Genomic DNA, 19,966 nt, shown 5'->3' with positions numbered 1-19,966 from the left:
TAAGCATTCTGAGCAAGGAAGCCATTAAGCAACACCTCATCCCCTTTTAACAGTATTGGCTTTTCCTATGGACTCAATGTAATCTTGGATCACTAAAATGAAAATGTAGAGTCTTGAGCTTGAGCCAATAATATGTGTTCTTAGCATTTTGAGGGGTCCATATTCCTAGTCCATGCCATGCCAGTCATTGACCTTTCTGAAAAGATTATCTTAAAAGAGCATTAGTTCAGTGAGCTATATGTTGTTGGGAATTACCAAAACCACCCAGGGATAGTTGCACTTTCAGATTCAGAGGCAGATGACCAGTCCTATTATCCCCTGAGGTGTATGTTCAAACTTGGCAGGGTTATATTACTCATATCATGCACATGTTGTATTGCAATGCTTAGTTTTTACATCATATACACCAAGGTTGTCAGAATCACGATTTTGAATCGAATCGGAGCTTCGGTGGTAGGATCGCAAATCGTAGAATCTTCACTATAAGGATCGTAGAAACTTAGATTCTAAGAACTAAAATCGTAGAATCATAGGTGTTAGTTTGGATCGTAAAGTCGTAGAATCATATAACAGAATCGAGATTCTGACAACCTTGATATACACAATATTGAATGCCATCTCCTTAGTTGACACATCATATATGCGATTGCCCTCTGCTCACTTGCTTAGTATATAAATCATATATTTGAATTATATCATGCCATGATGATTATATAGACAGCATGTATCTAAATTATGGCATGCCAACCCATTTTCTATAGACATAATATAGTTATATCATCTCATCATGTTTACATAGTGATCATATTTTGAATTATGTCATTCTATCCGGGAATTATATCATGCCATCATGTTTCCATCGACCGCATGTTTGTGAATTATGGCATGCCAACCACTTTAATAGACACATCATATAGTTATATAATGTCATCATGTTTACATAGTCATCATATTTTGAAGTATGTCATTCTATCATGTTTAGTTAGCCATCATACATGTGAAATTGTGTCATGTTATCCTGTTTAATTAGCCATCATATATGTGAAATTATGTCATGCTATTTTGTTTGGTTAGAAAACATAAATGTGAACTATTTCATGCCATGTTTTCTTCCCTACTATCCATTGCACCTGTCTATCTTACAATGTATGTACATTCAATTACTTTTCTTGTTTATCAGCCATTTGAATTGGAGGGGGTGATGGCAGTATCTGTGGGAGTAAAAACACGGTCTTCAGAAAAGATCATGCTACTTGTCGATGCAGATAGAACCACGGTTGTACTTGCCCAAGAACCAGCCCCACCACACATAACCCAAACTCACGCAGATTGTACCCCTACCCAGTTGGACAGAGAACCAGCTACACCCCTTCTAACCCCAACCCCAGCAGATAGTAACCCAGTTCCAGTTGACACAGCACCATCTCCACCACAGAGCACCCAAACACGAGCAGTTAGTAAGGCAACTGTAGTGCCCAAAGCACGAGGACCACCACTCCGAACCCCAAGTCAGCGCTTAAAGCAGAAGAAGAATTGTTCTCAGGTCAGGTTCTGTAGCTATGGTTCATACTCCTTTACACTTGCATCACTGTATTTACTCATACCAACTAATTTCAAATTTGAAGGATGCAATTGAAACTCCAATGGCGCAACAGGTATGTTTTAAACCTGTTTCTTTAATGTGTTTGCTATTGTAACTTGCTCTATGTTGATTTCAGTTTCAATTGAATAAACAGTTATGTTCTCATGCCATGCACATTGCAAGTGTTGTTATTGCTGTGTAGTTTCCCACACTTATATTATGTCTATGCTTTGTCTTAAATAGATATGATTTGAACTGTCTCTATCTTGATTTGGCAACATAAACTAGAATGATATAGACCATACAGTGACTATACTACATAGATATATGTTTGTTTCATGTTGTTATCTTGTCCACCTTACTACTGAACTAGTTTACCAAAATGAGTTTCATATACAACATGGTAAACATGTGATGTGTCTGTTTGTTTCTCTTTTAGAATGCGGATAAAATATTGGAGAAGAGTACCCCATTATGCAATGGTAAAGGAAGTAATGTAGATAAGGTTCAAGATAGTGAGACATCCCTATTGGTCTCCAAGAAAGCTGATAAAAACTATATTGAAGACACTCAGACAACCCCAAAGTCATGTCTTGATGTAGTGTTCGAGTTACTGGCTACTACTGCTGGCACCAGCTCTTCGAACTCGCTTCCTGAATCAGTTCGGCTTCTTGAGTCTCAACTTCAAGTTGAAAGACATCGATCAATGTTATGCGAGGAAGCCGAAGGACTGAGGAAGTCCCTGCAGAATTCAGATGCATACTTTTTGGTGCAACAGCAAGTGCTGGAGGATTTAAGCACCAAACAAGAGAAAGTTAATAAGCTTGTTAAGCATCTTGCCAGCATTATGGGTACCCAGGATATTGTTTCTTGAGCTCTTCTGAAGTGGTTTCAGTTCTGGACTTGTTTTGCTGCGGCATTTATTTGCACTGGTCGCCAACTTTGACAACTAGTGTATGTGATATGCTGCTTTGTTCCCTATATTTGCACTGGTGGCGAACTTTGATGCCCAGTGGATGTAATATGTGTAATAGTCATGATAGCGTAGCGTAAGTTGCTTGCTTATTTATTTCCTTGTTGTCTTAAATATTTGTTTGCTTGTAGTCAGTGCAGTTCTTTTTCCGTGGTTTGCTAGTGGTCACAATAACCTATTTTTTAAAACTAGGCCACAATAACCATGGGCTACAAATTTAATGTAGTAACCCTAGGCCTCCTACGGGCCGTAGAAACAATGGGCTTCTACGGGCCGTAGAAACAATGGGCCTTCTACGGGCCGTATGATCGATTGGCCAAACATGGGCCAATAACAGACCGCATTATGGGTCGTAAACGGGCTAGAGTTGGAATCGTCCGTTCATGGGCCGACCATAACGGGTCGTCATTAATCGGTCGTATTTGATGATGCTACGAAAATGGCCCATCGGATTAACGGGCCACAAACGGGCCGACTGTAACCACGGGCTGAATTTGGCCCACAAGCAAAAAAGGACAGTAATGGGCCGTAAGTAACCGAATCCTGGAAATGAGCCCAAAAATAAATGGGCCCTGAGAAGGCCGAAAGATAACATGGGCTGGAAACGGCCCAATGGAATAATGGGCCATTAATGGGTATAAAGTGATACACTGTTCATTACGGGCCAGTTTCACCACGGGCCGTTAATGGGCCAAGAGTTACAAAGGGCCTCATATGGGCCGAAAGACGTCATGGGCCATACATTGGCCGGGAGTTAAAACGGGCTGGAATCATATTGGACGGCCCAGATGACGCTACTGGGCCTAATTCGGATAGGCCGTAACGGGCCCTGGGTTAGCGAGCTGTAAATGGGCTATATGCGAACAGGCCGTTAACAGGCTTTTCGTGGGCCGGCCCGCTACCTTTTGACCAAGTCAAACGGGCCGGCTTTTTCACAAGAATGGGCCTCTATTGGGCCGTGCCACGTGTCGACGTACCATAGGCGCCTTCGGTCCAATGAGTGGATGACATCTATCCCAACAGTGGGCGAACACGTGTTTCCTCAAGCCAATGATGATTTTACACGTGGAAAATCCCCATTGGTCGGGGCTGTTAACGGGTTATCGGATCCAAACCAGAACCCGATAGCTTAACGGTGACCCGGTACGGTGGATGCCACGTGCCGGTCACCCTTGACGAAAGCATTTCTATGACGCGCGATTTATCGTCATGGAAGTGGACACTTCCGTGATGATAATTTTGGTAATGTCATGGAACACTTCTACGACAGCACAGGTATGACTATCTTGATTCTGTCATAAAATCGTCATGGATGTACATGCATGACAGAAAACGTGACCTACTATGACAAACACGTATCATCACGGAAGTGCATTTTTTTGTAGTGATAAGATGGGAGGGGAGTAGGTGGGGATGAGGAGTAGGCGGCTAGGGCTTTGGTGATGCGGACGCCACGCCGCCGGAATTTTATAGCCGAGGATGAAGGTGTGTAGCGGGAGCGGTTGTGGCCATTAATGGGCAGCTGGTTATCGGTCACGTTGCTCCGCTCGTCGATAATCAACCGGAACACAAAGATGCATGTACGAGCGGTGTGCGGCTTCAAACCCGGCCGTGGCGCGAGGAGGAAGAAGCTGAAACTTCCCTCCACATTGGCAACTGAGTATGGAGCGAGCTCTATATTGAGGCTCCTCGGCCTCCAAATATGAAGCCTACGAGGTTGTTTATGAAGCAGAGTTTTGGAAATTATGGCGATCGGGAGCAATATGGCGACTTTGTTAAAGTGATATTTTGACCAAAGTTCACCGTATTGTCTGCTAGAAATTATGGCAATAGGGAGCAATATGGCGACTCTGTTAGAGTGATATTTTGACCAAAGTTCACCGTATTGTCTGTTAGAAATTATGGCAATAGGGAGCAATATGGCGACTCTATTAGAGTGATATTTTGACCAAAGTTCACCGTATTGTCTATTAGAAATTATGGCGATAGGGACCAATATGGCGACTCTGTTAGAGTGATATTTTGACCAAAGTCCACCGTATTGTCTATTATTATGGCGATGTAGGCCACATGACGACTCTGCTAGAGTTGCTCTAACAAGCTGATATGTTAGAAAAAACTTGCAACCGGCTCCATACAACAACAGTAACATAATTCAATCCAAACAATTGAGCTCTTTGACTAAACCGCTTTGGGATAAGGTTAGAAACTACTAATTAGGGAATAATTGGACCTGAAATGGACACACCAACATGAGCCAGTGACAAAGCAAATGGCACAAAAATTTGAATGAAGCCGCAAAAGAAATCAATCGACTGTAATATAGCATAACCGAATTCTTTCGGCGCAATCTTACCGACATGGTAGAAGTAAGATGTTTTTTCTTCCGAACTCTATTTCTCCCCTTTTCCTCCATAATTCCTCTGATCCACGGACGTCACAAAAAAAAATGCAGTTGTATGGTTGAAACTTGAGTGCAACGGGAGGTCATGCCACAAGCAAGCTCAGGCTGGGTTGGGTTTAGCCACTACTTGAAGATGGTTGCTGAGTATTGATGCAGTAGTTGAAGAGTAGACTTGCAGCAGCATCGTCAAGCAGGTGCGCGCTTGTTTAATCGAGGCGGTCGAGTTAATTGATTCCCAGCAATTCTCCATGAGCCAACTGGTACGTGCATTAAGCTAAGAGTGGCCTGCCTTTACGTTGCACCATACAAGTGCAGGTAGCAGTACTCCACTTGGTCTTAACAATTGTGCAGTGGCAACAAAAAGGTTTACCTAACCAGTAACCACTGATCATGGATGGACCGGCCAGTAGTTGCATCAGCCATCAGCAAGCCTCCACAGCCGTTTGCACGTTTGCCATATTATATTTAGATTGCCTACTAATCCTTTTCACGATCCCTGCGCGTAGTATCACTATGCTATTGATTGGTACCGCTGATTTCAAGGAAAGGTTGATTGGATTCCTGCAAAACAGAGAAGGTTGATTGATATGGTAGGGTTTCAGTTTGGCAGATCAGTTCATGTTAAAATGGGGTGTGCAAAAGCTTGACAGTCAGTATTACATGCTTCTTTTACTCGTCGTCTAGCCATGCTTAGCTGCAACCCACCACGTACGGGGTACTAAAGTGCACACGATAGCTTATTTAAACAGAAGCACACCAAGTTTCCAGTTCATCGACCTCCTGAGTCCTGATGCTACTCATTATAATAACTAACTGGGTGATTCAGCCTGCACAAACTAGATGCGATTTCGCAATATCATGGCCGAGATGCATCGTGATTAGGTCAAAAGAAAACGGGGGCAAAAAGTGGACAGAAGGAAAAATTGCTGCGTACTACTAGATCTTAGGCATCCTCCTTTCTCTGTGGACCGAGTTCTCTAGGACAGGATTAGGTGTTTGATAGAAAGAGACATGTCATGGTGCAGAAAGAGGTGTGATATATAGCGGAGAAAATAAAGCACATGCTACAACGCCGTGTTGCGGAAACACATTTCATTTCATCAGCCAGTCGGTGGGTTAGGTTGATCGATTAGGTAACGCACGGAAACTAAACCATACTGCGAACTGCAGTGGTACAAGTACAACAGCATGTCCTCTTATTTAGAAGGCAACGTAAGGTATACGGTAAAACATTTCGTGATGCAGCTCACCGGGCTGTTTTCGAGTGGTTTCAAGGATAAACTTGAGTGTTAATGTCCGCTGAATTTTTGCCGAGGGTGTGGCTAGGTTTTAGTCGACTGAAATTTAATCAAGTCTGTAAGAAAGAACAAAGGAAATACTGAAAAGAGAAAATGCACTTATCTCAATGCATAATTTCACAAATATAGTATCGACTGAGCTAACAAAGTCTTAGTCGACGGAGACTTATCAAAATTGTTTCACAAATGTTTGGGTGACAGGGGCAGGGCAAGAACACAAGTGGAATTCCCATGAAACCGAGACAGATACTGCATGGCAGCAATATTCCCTGCCGGGCTGCTGCCGCCTGCCAGTGCCCCTGGCCAGTCAATCAGCCCTACTAGATTAAGGAGCAGGAACAGCAGAGACGCATCAGCGTCAGAGACTGGAAAGGAGGAAACTGAAAACGAGACATCAATGGAAAAAAGAGAGAGAAATGAGACAGAGTAAGCTAAACAAACAAACCTGGAGGAGTGGTGCCAACAAAAGCGAGCGCAAAGGCGAAGCTGAAAGCTGCCTTCCCATCCATCCATCAATCCGCGCGCTTTCTTTTCTTTTAAAGCGCCTCTTCTTCCTCCTCCTTCCCTTTCCCTGAAGCCACCGGCCGCCACTGCTGCCTGCGGGACAGGAGCAATGAAGAAGATCAAGGCGGCGCGCGGGGGAGCGGCGGCCACGGCGCCGACCGACCTGCTCGTCTGCTTCCCCGGGCGGCAGCACCTGGCGCTGATGCCCAAGTCGATGTGCAGCCCGTCCAGGGCCGCCCTGGACAAGGCGGTCGCCGCGCGCCGGAGGCAGCTGCAGCTCCCGGCCGCGCCCGCCGCGCGGTACGGGGGAGGAGGGCGCGGTGGCACTAGTAGCCCGCTGTTCCGCGGCTCTAAGGCGAAGCAGACCGTCGGGGACGACGAGCCACAGTCGCCCAAGGTGACGTGCGCCGGGCAGATCAAGGTCGGCCGGCCAAAGAAGCCGAGGCCGGTGGTGGAGAAGAACGGCAAGGGTGACAGCAGCAGCGGTAGCAGGTGGGTCACCGTCTCGGAGGAGATCGAGCGACTGCAGGAGCAGAGGAAGAAGGCGAGCTGGCTGGAGACCGTCGGGATCAGGAGGGACGCGCTGCCCTTCCTCGGCGGCGCGCTCTGGAGCCTTCGGCACAAGGTGAGGTGCTTCGGGTCGTCGCTCCCCGCCGCGGTGGACTCCTCGACGGACGACGACGATGACATGGGGGAGCGCGAGCGCGAATCCGCCGCCGTCGGAGGCAGCGCCACCGCGAGCGTGTTCTCCAAGTGGCTCATGGTGCTGGAAAGGAGCCATGAACCCCACGAGCAAGACGACAACGACGACGAGCTGAACCAAGAAGACGGGCGGCCGAGCAATGAGACGGGAGACGACTGCTCCAAAGCGCCGTCCGTGCCGCCGCCGCCGAACGCGCTGCTCCTGATGCGGTGCCGGTCGGCGCCGGCGAAGGGCCTGACGAGGAAAGGAGCAGAGGCGGCCGGCGAGGAGGCCGCGCAGGAGAAGGGGGGCGTGGAGGAGAAGAGGGACGAGCTGGTGTTCATGAGAACGGCGCCGGACTTCCTGAAGCTGTCCATCGACATCGCCAAGGAGACGTGGGTCGTCGGCGGCGTGGACCCCCTCGCGCGCAGCCGGAGCTGGAAGAGGTGACCTCTAGTCGCGCGCCGGTAGCCGTTGTACAGAGCTCGACGTGTACCTTCCTTGCGCCTCGCCGGTTCCAATGTTTATTTTTCGCTTTGCAAAGCATAAATCCGAGCTACAGAAAATGTTGTACGTAGAACGTTTCTCCGTGATTCAATGTCGACACGATCGTAAGAGAATCTGTGATTGAAGTGACGCGGTGATGAAAGGGACATGGCTTCTTGCTCTAGGCCCCGCGCATTGGAATGCTAAATCAATCTAGGCATCTAGTGATCTGCACGCATCACAATCACAACGAGAAGAAACAGAGCAGAAATCAGAACTGCAGATCGTCCGACGCTGCAGAGTGAGAACCTGAATGTTGCATGCATCAGAATTATTACTACTGCGGTAGGCGTTAAAAACACCGCGGCCTCAGCGTGGCAAAACCTGCTACGGTTACATCACCATCGCAAGATCACCAGATAATCGACATATGATAAGGGATGGTCTCTCGATCTACAACCCAAACTCCAGGCATCAGTTTACACCAAACTCACGCCCACAGGTTAGTTAACTTAATCCTACACCGAAGGGTGGCTAAAGATCCGCATACATGTCAACACCTAGCAAAGCAAAAGTAGCGTAAAGATATGAGTGTGCCCAACTCGTAATGGCGGCAGGTGGAGTATGTCCAGCTGAGGCCAGACACGGCATATAGATATCGAGTACCTGCAAAAGGGAAACGCAAGAGAAAAGCTATCTTCTACTTCTAGCCCTGGTCACTGCACAGGAAGAACCTACACACCCTTGAAAAGCTAAATTGCTCACAGATCGGAGTGCTTGTGACGAAAATTTGTTTCTCTGAAGGTATTATCACATGACAGAACACGGGCTGTAAAGCTTCTTGTTCACCTCATCCAAAAGGCATTAATGAGTTCCCGAGTCCGTGCTACGGAGCATGATTACATCTGGTTTCAGCGCATGGAGTTATATGAGGACACGATGGTATGAAAATCACTCAGGCAGGCATTGCCAAACTGCAGGTGGTTTGTAACTTCGTAAAAACATTCGTCGCGTGAGGCACTCTACACTTCTGCTCAAGTCTAGTTATACAGCAAAGAGCGAGGATAGGAATAGGATCCTGAATCACTTGAAGGCAGGGCAAAATGAAGGGTTCGCCATGTCACCGGCAAGGCTGCACAGGGGTAGGGGATGACCTTCAGAGCAGACATTGGAAACTACCGATACTGAAGAATTAGGCCCTGCAAAAATTGTTGTAGCAAAACTGTGTTAGCAGCATTACTTGAACTTATGCGTCAAGCTCTTTCATGCACACACACAAAAATTGTGCAGAATACAATGCGTGATCTATCTACAGAACAGTAGGAATTTTAGATGGAAATCAGAGAGATTGTACGAAAAATCTGCCCTGTGTGCTGTGCATGATCAAGTGTAAGTCTTGATCAAATGACAATAATAAATGAAAATAACGTGGAAAAAAATACGCTGCAACAAAAAATGGATGACACTGAAATATTGAAAAAAAAATCAGCTGGCAGCAGGGTCTAAAACCTAGATGTAGGAATTACACAAATAATTGGTGATAAAAAAATGAGAAGCACTTCTTGACAAGTATTACCAATTAACGATCAGAAGATAAATTCTTTCACCATCACATCTGCAAAGCTACCTAAGATAAGAAAGGTTAAAAATCTATTAGTACGCAGATAGTTGCGACTTCCAGAAAGAAAAAAGATCAGCAAATACAAAAAAATACAGGTATGCTTTAATATCTCAGATCATAATTAGTTGAAGCAAATAAAATCAAGAGGTATACCACAGGCAATCTACTAGACTACTTTGCTGCTGAATTAGATGCTTTCTGGATCTCCGTTGTTATCGCCTCAGCAAGGTCTGATGCCTTATACTCAGCTCCAAAGCATCTTACTGTCTCCAGGCATGGGTCTAGCAAATACCTGTAACTCAACACAGTCAAGTTCTTGAAGCTTTATCAAAAAAGTAAGTTAAATGAAGACTCTCGTGTGCTCTTACATGTTATGAGAACTTTCTACAATATAATCCTGACCAACTTCACCAACTTTTTTAAAGAAAATGCGGTATTCTTGTGCCATCTGTCTTATTGCATCGACTGAGCCTGTTAATCCTGTTATTCTTGGGTCGAATTCTGCAGTTCAAATGAGACAAATTATCACTTCCAAATACAGCGCAAAACTGAAGGTTCCAATGACATAGAACAAGCAGAGAGGCTTACCACTAAGATATGCCTTAAGCTGAGCTGGTGAATCACGTTGAGGATCAAGTGTGATGAAGAGTGGTTTAATCTTGATATCATACTTTGACTCTATGAAACAAAAATAAAAGGTTCGTAAGAGATCATGAAGATAACAAGCCAATAAGCAGAATATAGCACACAGAAAATAGATGCTTTAAATTGTGGATTGTAAGCAATTTTAAGCACAGCAGACAATTAGTAGTTCAGGCTGGAGCACGACTGAGATAAGAAAAGGATTAGTTAAAATAGCTTCAACAACATAATTGTGACAAAGAACTTAGTACTCCCTCCGTCCCAAAATAAGCACTTTGTACTAACTTTAGTGCAAAGTTGTACTAAGCTTGAGACACTTATTTTTGGATGGAGGGAGTACTAAGTAACGCAAAGAACTATATATCATTGGGAATTAGCATAAAATGTTTTAGCGAAATTGGATGCTTTTCACCCAAATGTAATGAACAAACATGCATTTGTGCACTCATAGACCAAAATAATCATCTGCAGTATGCATAATAAGGGTGTTAACTAATATTTTGGAACAGAGATAATAGATCTGTACAAGGAGAACAGAGAGATAATGATATGATAAAAAAATAACAACAAGTAATGCCAAAAGATGAGGTGCCTCGAATGGTGTATTCAGGATGTGGTATATAGCAACACACCTAACAGCTTAACAACATCAGCGATCTTCTCAACTTCTTTCGGCCCCACATCTGGGGAAGATGTATAGCCAAAATACATCAGCGTCCAATTCCCTCGAAGCTTTGATTCAGTCACCACATTGTTTTCTGTATCATAGAGCTTAAATGGTCCTCCGATTGCAGGTCTGTTGGTAGTGCACCTTTTGGGAATACTGTTCTGTTGTGCTTGTTTACCTGGAAACACCATGATATGAAAGAATATAGAAATAATAAACTCAATAAGACACAATAAAAGGGTTAATGAGAACTGTTTTTCGTTCAAGCTAAGCTACAATGCACAGCTGAAAAGTAATAATGAAAACTGTATCTCACAGAAGCTAAGAAACTCTGGTATTCTAAATTAAGATTTTTTTTTTAAGCAACACTGACTACCATAGTTGAACTGGCTGAAAAGATTAATACATCAAAATGTATTACTTCAGGAATAACAAGAAACATCACTTCTGAAGAATTTGTAAGTACCTAAGGGAACTGCACGCTTCTCATCATTATAGTGAACATAAGTGGCTAGTCCAGCAAAGGCTAGAATGGCAGATGGCTGCAAAACCAACATTCACATGTACATAAGAATATGATGTTGGGCCAAATCGCAGTCCGCGTGTCCAATAAGAAAACTATCGAAGTTCATCAATAAGCCATGATAATAGTTAGCAATACCGTAAAAAGTACGATAAATCATAGTTAAGGGGAAACTGATAAAATAGGGAGATTGAGCAGGCCAGGAAAGCAACATACGACAATGTAATATATTAGTGGCCGAGAATTTGACTCGTTCTCTTCAGCAAACTGTCTCATCGGTCTATCATACTTGGAGCTTCCTCCGGCAGAATAACCTCGAGATTGGAAACCCCGCACCGGAAATTGCCTGCACAACCAATTCTAAGGATTAGAAGAACTACAGAGTTAAACAAACATAAAATGCCTAGGTTGAACAACATACATGCAAGCAGGCTTGTGAGAATACCGACAGGTAGGAAGCATTCAGATCATTCAGGATTTAAATTAAAGCTTATAATAAAGTAATAAAATGATGAGTAATGACTAATGACATTCAATTCAAGGTCTACCATTCATAAGGGGCGGGAAAATGATTATCAAATGAAATTCGCCATGGTATAGCTTCAACAATTCATTCATACCATGATGTAGGCACTTATGCCAGTCAGAGCCATCAACAACAGAGCATGTAAATCAACTACAAAATGTTAAACAGCAGTGCAGCGAAACTGAACAGCAGGACATGATCATGACCGACCTACATATCAAAAGCTATTTTAAGCAATCGCTAATCACATACACACAGAAAATGTAGCACCTGAATCTGAATGAAGAACACAGACTGCATAGTGAGACATAAAGCGTGCAGGGCACACACAATTGCGGCGATTCACTAACCATACTTCACGGAAATTGCCCCCCTAATTAATTTACTCCCAACTCCGACGAGTGTACACAGCGATTGGCAGGCCCGAATCCTCCCCGTTCCTACAACGTACAGACGGCTCACGTCCTTCCCCAGGCAGAGCACCCTACGGGCCTAACCAGCAACCGAAACGAGGACCGGACCGGACGAACTAAGGAGGCCGCCGCGGAAACGCCCGATGAGGCAACGGCACAAACAGGTAGCGCGCGCAGGACAGGAGCATCACGCAGAAAAAGTGACCGAGACGCGAGGTAAGCCGGCCGTACCTGGTCTGCCACGGCGGGGGCACTCCGGCCGCACGGGCGGCGCCGAGGCGGCATAGCAGCGAGAGCTTGAGGAAGCGCGCGGGCAGCATGGCGGTGGCCCGGGAGGAGGCTCCGGAGCGAGGAGGGGCCGGGGCGAGGGATGGAGTGGAACTGTGGGAGGGGAGGAATTGGAATTATTTTGGAGGTTTTGGGGGGTCTCGGCTCTCGGTCGGCCGTGTTCGACTTCTTCTGGTCCAAGAAAGCAGGTTTGATCTTCGTGCAGCCCAAGATATCGTTTTGCTGGGCTGGCCGGTTCATTTTCACAGTCCTTTATTTTCTGTTTCTTAAAAAAAGTCCTTTATTTTCTTCTCTTCATGTTCGTGTTATTACTAGTAGTTCAGGTCAAATTTTGAGATTCCATGGAACTCAAATCCTCCTCATTTTTCTACTTGTGTGTGCTAGTATGTGTCGCATTCATAAAAATAAATAAAAGTCCAGTTCCTAGCATGTATACATTTACATGACAAAACAAAAAAGACAATAGAGCGCTATTTTTTACACAAAAGACCATCAGCCAAGAAGTAAAACTACTTATACAATAAGAAGAAGAAAAAGTAAAAATGCAATCAAGATAGAAGAATCTCCTGAGCTTGATGCCAACGTCTGTCATCAGCCTCAAGCACCACCTAGTAGCCACCAAGGAAAAATATGACGGATCACCTCTTCACCCCGAGCTCGACGTGACTCCTTCGTTGATATGCAACTTTTCATACCTCAAAATGGTTACCAAAGGCGAATAACTTGCATATGAAAGAATCTGGTCGGGGTAGCACCCCAAACACGCCATCGAACTTAATATCTGGTACTCTGGCTCGACTAAAACGTCAAAGTAAGAAACCATATATGCCAGCCGCAAATAATGAACCCAGCACACAATCCATCGTTTTTCAAATGTCATCGCTGCAGACTATACTCCTGGATTACCTCCCAAGCTCCACATCGGCGCTGGAGCAAACGTCATCGCAACGGCGGAGACTGAAGACACAAGTCCACCACAAAGATGTCGTCGTCGCCATGACACCCTGGTTGAACAAACTAGTTCCCAAATCCAACATCGATAGCAAGACACCTTGTAGATGAAAGATCTGGAGCTTATTTATTTTGTGTCGACGTCATTGTTGTCGAAGCCAAGACACCTAAACCTATAGCTAAAACGTCAAAAAACCTAAAACTAACATGGCCCTAAACCTATAGCTACACACCTCCGCACGTGTGAGATCCGGCGACCAAGAGTTCGTCAGCGGAGAAGAGCCGCCGGGAAACGGCGTCGACAAGTGAGTCACCCTAGCGGCAGCGGCAAGATCACCTTTCTTTCTTTGGAAGAAAGGAAATGCGTTGCGTCTAAATTATATGAAGGAAAAGCCAGTGGCGACCGACTGTTGTCATAGTCAACGACGGTTGAAACTTCCAGAAAAAAACTTCGAATTGGGAGGGCGATCCTCCCGGTGAACTGACCGTACCCCAAACCGACACAGGTGAACAAGTAGAGTATACTAGGGCGCGTCGAGAGAACCATATCGAAGAAACTCGACAAAATGACCCCGTAACTTCGGGAGAAGGGGTGCTCTCCTGTCTTTTTATTAGGAAAGCGGCACCTATCAGGGGTCAGGGGCAAATCTACTGGGAGGGGGGCTTTAACAGGCTCAAGCCCCCCTCTAGCACTGTAAAATTTGTTTCTACTACTAGTTTTAAGGCCCAGCCCAGCTACTTACAGGTCCATTCCAACACATATTTGCATGATCCAGGCGGCCCAGCCCCTCCTCCATTTTTTTCTAGATTCGCCACTGCCAGGGGTAGCGACTGTTTATTAAAAACACAGTTGCGCTATTCAATCCTCCTCCTCTCCGCAACACAAATGCATAGAATTCCAAAAAATACAAAAATACGTCCAAAAAATATGCGGGCATCTTCAAAGGATCCCAATACATAGAGGGAGGAGGGTTGTTGGAGATGCTCCAAGTGCATGTAAAAGTAAGTGGAGGTTTGTTTGGCTCATGATATAAATTGTATACATATGATGTGATGATATTACATATGAAGTACGTCCATAAATTCATAGTCTGAGACCCTCCCCGCATCTATGAATAATACTCCTCCCGGAGACCACTAACAAAGCATGTATCTCTAATCATTAAGTAATAAAACAGACTATTGCTTTGTGCAAGATGGCATATAGTCGATAATATATTCTCTTTACCTCCAGCTCATCGCCCAAACAACGAGTCTGCTATCCTTTTACCCTTACTGACAATAATACACAAGTTTTTTCTCTTACCCCTAAAAAAGCTTTTTTCTCTTACTGTCACCAAGATACTCCACTCATAAAGATTAAACTCAACTAATGCACACACTCTCACCGTTGTTTAACCATCTAAACTGGCCAAGGATTAAACAAACAATGGAAGAGCAATATAAATCTATAATCCATGGAGAAGCATCACATATAAATAATGTCTACTACGCAACATATCTTCTTGTAGACTCGTGTTGGGCCTCCAAGCGCAGAGTTTTGTAGGATAGTAGCAATTTTTCCTCAAGTGGATGACCTAAAATTTATCAATCCGTGGGAGGCATAGGATGAAGATGGTCTCTCTCTCAAACAACCCTGCAAACAAGTAACTTGTGTCCCCAACACACCCAATACAATGGTAAATTGTATAGGTGCACTAGTTCGGCGAAGAGATGGTGATACAAGTGTAATATGGATAGTAGATATAGGTTTTTGTAATCTGAAAATATAAAAACAGCAAGGTAACTAGTAACAAAAGTGAGAAAAAACGGTATTGCAATGCTTGAAAACAAGGCCTAGGGTTCATACTTTCACTAGTGCAAAATCTCTCAACAATAAGAACATAATTGGATCATATAACAATCCTTCAACATGCAACAAAGAATCACTCCAAAGTTTCTATCGGAGAACGTAGGATGAAAACGTGCATTAACCCCTATGCATAGATTACCCCAATATCACCTCGGGAATCTGCGAGTTGATTGCCAAAACATACATCAAGTGAATCAATATAATACCCCATTGTCACCACGGGTATCCATATGCAAGACATACATCAAGTGTTCTCAAATCCAATATTCAATCAAACATAACGAAACCTCAAAGAGCAAGACTCAATTAATCACAACAAGGTAGAGAGGGACGAACACCATAAGATCCAAATATATTGACAAAGCTCGCGCTACATCAAGATCGTGCCAAATCAAGAACATGAGAGAGAGAGGTCAAACACATAGCTACTGGTACATACCCTCAGCCCCGAGGGTGAACTACTCCCTCCTCATCAAGGTGGTCGCCGGGATGATGAAGATAGCCTCTGGTGATGATTTCCCCCTCCAGAAGGGTGCTGGAACGGGGTCCCGATTCAGTTTTCGTGGATACAAAGGCTTGCGGTGGCAGAACTTCTCATATAGGGTTCTTTTTGGGGTTTTGGGTATTTATAGGATTTTTTGGCGTCGGTCCTACGTCAAGGGGGTGCCCGAGGGGCCCACAAGCTCGCTGCTAGCGCCATGGGGGTAGAGCACGCCTAGCAAGCTTGTTGCTTCCTTGTCCACTTCCTGGACCAGCTCTGGTGCTTCGGGGGTCTCTTTTGGTCCATAAAAAATCTCCGTAGATTTTCAGCCCATTCTGAGAACTTTTATTTCTGCACAAAAAACGACACCACGGTAGTTTTGCTGAAAATAGCGTCAGTCCAGGTTAGTGATACGTCTCCAACGTGTCTATAATTTTTTACTGTTCCATGCTGTTATATTATCAATCTTAGATGTTTTACAATCATTTTATAGCAACTTTATATCATTTTTTGGGACTAACCTGTTGACATAGTGCCTGATACGTCCATTTTGCATCATGTTTTCTTACTATTATTTATAATTTTTTTATCCATAATAATGCTTTTTTGAGTAATTCTAATGTCTTTTCTCTCATAATTTGCAAGGTACACACCAAGAGGGAGAATTCCGGCAGCTAGAAATCTGGACAAAAAAAAGCTATCCACCTATTCTGCACAACTCCAAATGAGCTAAAACTTCACGAAGATTTTTTATGGATTATTTAAGAAATATTGGAGCCAATAACCACCAGAGGGGGGCCACCAGGTGGGCACAACCCACCTGGGCGCGCCAGGCCCCCCAAGCGCGCCCTGGTGGGTTGTGGCCCCCTCGGCCCACCTCCGGTGCCCATCTTCTGGTATATAAGTCATTTTGACCTAGAGAAAATAAGGAGAAGAATTTTGGGGCGGAGCGCCGCCGTCTCGAGGCGGAACTTGGGTATGAGCACTTTTGCCCTCCGGGGGAGCGATTCTGCCGGGGAACTTCCCTCCCGGAGGGGGAAATCATCGTCATCATCATCACCAACAACTCTCCCATCTTGGGGAGGGCAATCTCCATCAACATCTTCACCAGCACCATCTCATCTCAAACCCTAGTTCATCTCTTGTATTCAGTCTAGTTACCGGAACTATAGATTGTTGCTAGGGGGTGACTAGTAGTGTTGATTACATCTTGTAGTTGATTACTATATGGTTTATTTGGTGGAAGATTATATCACTGGTGCGCGTCGGTGCTATACAAACGGTTTTTAACCCCTTTCCGCGACGGCATTTGGAACCGTCGCCTAGTGAGTGTGGGCGATAGTGGGGTCCTTCCCACACGACCCGGAAACCGTCGGGGATATGCCCTCCTGGCACACACGCTCGGCAAAATGAGGTCGTGTGCGACCGGCGAGCGCTCAAATACAGAAATACGTATAGTAGAGCTAAAAAATACAATTATACAGGCGAAATTGTTTCCGGTCGCAAGTACATCCCACACAGTCAGTCCCCGCTAAACGTTTCCGTTCGTATGTACATCCCACACAGTCGCTCCAAGGAAAACGTTTCCGTTCACAGGTACATCACACACAATTTTTCCCGTTAAATCGTTTGCTTTATAGAATGTATCACACACGGTCCGTAGAAGAAACTGTGTGGCAAAGGCTATCCATCACACACAGTTTTTATGTGGTAAACGTTTGCGCAAGGTGGCCTAACGCAAACAGTTTTTAAGAGAAAGTCGTGTGGGATTATTCATTGATCCAACACGGTTTATTCCTAGAAATTGTGTGCGTTGCCTGAGATCATCACCCGCAGTATTTTTTCAATAACCATTTGCAATAGCAAAACCCAATTAGCAGGCTAATTCGCCATTAGTAGGCTAATTTCCCTATTATTAATAATCCATTTATTAATCTAATTGACATTCATATTAAGCACATAATATATTTCATTTTCATATTAAGGAAGCAGAATTTTGTAATTGAAATACATCAGAGTACAACATGATATAGCTTCAGCACTCAGCTACCCCATTACACAACTACACTAGCACCAAGTTTCACATGCAACATGTAGAACCTTTCGAAATTAGCATCATAGACTTTATATAGACAGATGCATCTCATCTAGAAAACTGCTGAAGCGGAAGCCGAATATTGAGCCTTCATTCATGTTGAAGGTCTTTGCAACTTTAGGCCAGTGCATGTGGATGATTGACCGTTGATGTCTACTACACAACCTTCTTTTGAAGACGTTGTTGGGCCTCCAAGTGCAGAGGTTTGTAGGACAGTAGCAAATTCCCCTCAAGTGGATGACCTAAGGTTTATCAATCTGTGGGAGGCGTAGGATGAAGATGGTCTCTCTCAAGCAACCCTGCAACCAAATAACAAAGAGTCTCTTGTGTCCCCAACACACCCAATACAATGGTAAATTGTATAGGTGCACTAGTTCGGCGAAGAGATGGTGATACAAGTGCAATATGGATGGTAGATATAAGTTTTTGTAATCTGAAAATATAAAAACAGCAAGGTAGCAAGTGATAAAAGTGAGCACAAACGGTATTGCAATGCGTTGAAACAAAGCCTAGGGTTCATACTTTCACTAGTGCAAGTTCTCTCAACAATAATAACATAATTGGATCATATAAGTATCCCTCAACATGCAACAAAGAGTCACTCCAAAGTCACTAATAGCGGAGAACAAACGAAGAGATTATTGTAGGGTACGAAACCACCTCAAAGTTATCATTTCTGATCGATCTATTCAAGAGTCCGTAGTAAAATAACACGAAGCTATTCTTTCCGTTCGATCTATCCTAGAGTTTATACTAGAATAACACCTTAAGACACAAATCAACCAAAACCCTAATGTCACCTAGATACTCCAATGTCACCTCAAGTATTCGTGGGTATGATTATACGATATGCATCACACAATATCAGATTCATCTATTCAACCAACACAAAGAACTTCAAAGAGTGCCCCAAAGTTTCTACCGGAGAGTCAAGATGAAAACGTGTGCCAACCCCTATGCATAAGTTCACAAGGTCACTGAACCCGCAAGTTGATCACCAAAACATACATCAAGTAGATCACATGAATATCCCATTGTCACCACAGATAAGCACATGCAAGAAATACATCAAGTGTTCTCAAATCCTTAAAGACTCAATCCGATAAGATAACTTCGAAGGGAACACTCAATCCATTACAAGAGAGTAGAGCGGGAGAAACATCATAAGATCCAACTATAATAGCAAAGCTTGCGATACATCAAGATCGTGCCAAATCAAGAACACGAGAGAGAGATCAAACACATAGCTGCTGGTACATACCCTCAGCCCCGAGGGTGAACTACTCCCTCCTTGTCATGGAGAGCTCCGGGATGATGAAGATGGCCACCGGTGAGGGATCCCCCCCCTCCGGCAGGGTGCCGGAACAGGGCCCCGATTGGTTTTTGGTGGCTACAGAGGCTTGCGGCGGCCGAACTCCTGATCTAGGTTATGTTCTGGAAGTTTGGGTATATATAAGAGGTGTTGGCGTTGGGAATAAGTCAGGGGGGTCTCCGAGGCGGCCACGAGGTAGGGGGCGCTCCCAGGGGGGTAGGGCGTGCCCCCCACCCTCGTGCGTGCCTCGGGACTCTTCTGGCCCATCTCCGATACTCCGTGGGCTTCTTCTGGTCCAAAAACAATCTCCGTGAAATTTTAGGTCAATTGGACTCCGTTTGGTTTTCCTTTTCTGCAATACTCAAAAACAAGGAAAAACGGAAACTGGCACTGGGCTCTACGTTAATAGGTTAGTCCCAAAAATCATATAAAATAGCATATAAATGCATATAAAACATCGTAGATGGATAATATAATAGCATGGAACAATCAAAATTATAGATACGTTGGAGACGTATCAAGCATCCCCAAGCTTAATTCCTGCTCGTCCTCGAGTAGGTAAATGATAAAAACAGAATTTTTGATGTGGAATGCTACCTAACATAATTATCAATGTAATTTTCTTTATTGTGGCATGAATGTTCAGATCTGAAAGATTCAAGACAA

General features: G+C 44.3%; 2 protein-coding genes across 2 annotated transcripts; one reads left to right on the top strand and one right to left on the bottom strand.

Moving 5' to 3' along the window:
* The first annotated feature begins 6,342 nt into the window (after positions 1 to 6,342).
* Positions 6,343 to 8,096, top strand: LOC109754360 (uncharacterized). The gene has a single exon (XM_020313272.4). It carries the CDS (start codon positions 6,871 to 6,873, stop codon positions 7,891 to 7,893), a length of 1,023 nt encoding a protein of 340 aa, XP_020168861.1. The 5' UTR covers positions 6,343 to 6,870; the 3' UTR covers positions 7,894 to 8,096.
* Positions 8,097 to 8,761: 665 nt separating this feature from the next.
* Positions 8,762 to 12,782, bottom strand: LOC109754365 (protein SCO1 homolog 2, mitochondrial). Its single transcript, XM_020313276.4, has 9 exons — positions 12,553 to 12,782; positions 11,599 to 11,728; positions 11,326 to 11,401; positions 10,825 to 11,037; positions 10,139 to 10,228; positions 9,919 to 10,051; positions 9,704 to 9,842; positions 9,506 to 9,556; positions 8,762 to 9,128 (listed from the first exon to the last, which is right to left on the bottom strand). The coding sequence occupies exons 1-7, from the start codon at positions 12,639 to 12,641 to the stop codon at positions 9,722 to 9,724; spliced, it is 852 nt and encodes a 283-aa protein (XP_020168865.1). The 5' UTR covers positions 12,642 to 12,782; the 3' UTR covers positions 8,762 to 9,128; positions 9,506 to 9,556; positions 9,704 to 9,721.
* Between the last annotated feature and the right edge of the window lie 7,184 nt (positions 12,783 to 19,966).

This window comes from Aegilops tauschii, chromosome 5 (genome assembly GCF_002575655.3).
Source record: "Aegilops tauschii subsp. strangulata cultivar AL8/78 chromosome 5, Aet v6.0, whole genome shotgun sequence".
In the NCBI taxonomy this organism is placed as follows: Eukaryota; Viridiplantae; Streptophyta; class Magnoliopsida; order Poales; family Poaceae; genus Aegilops; species Aegilops tauschii.
Note: the sequence above shows the minus strand (reverse complement) of the source record. Positions and strands in the feature narration are given on the sequence as shown.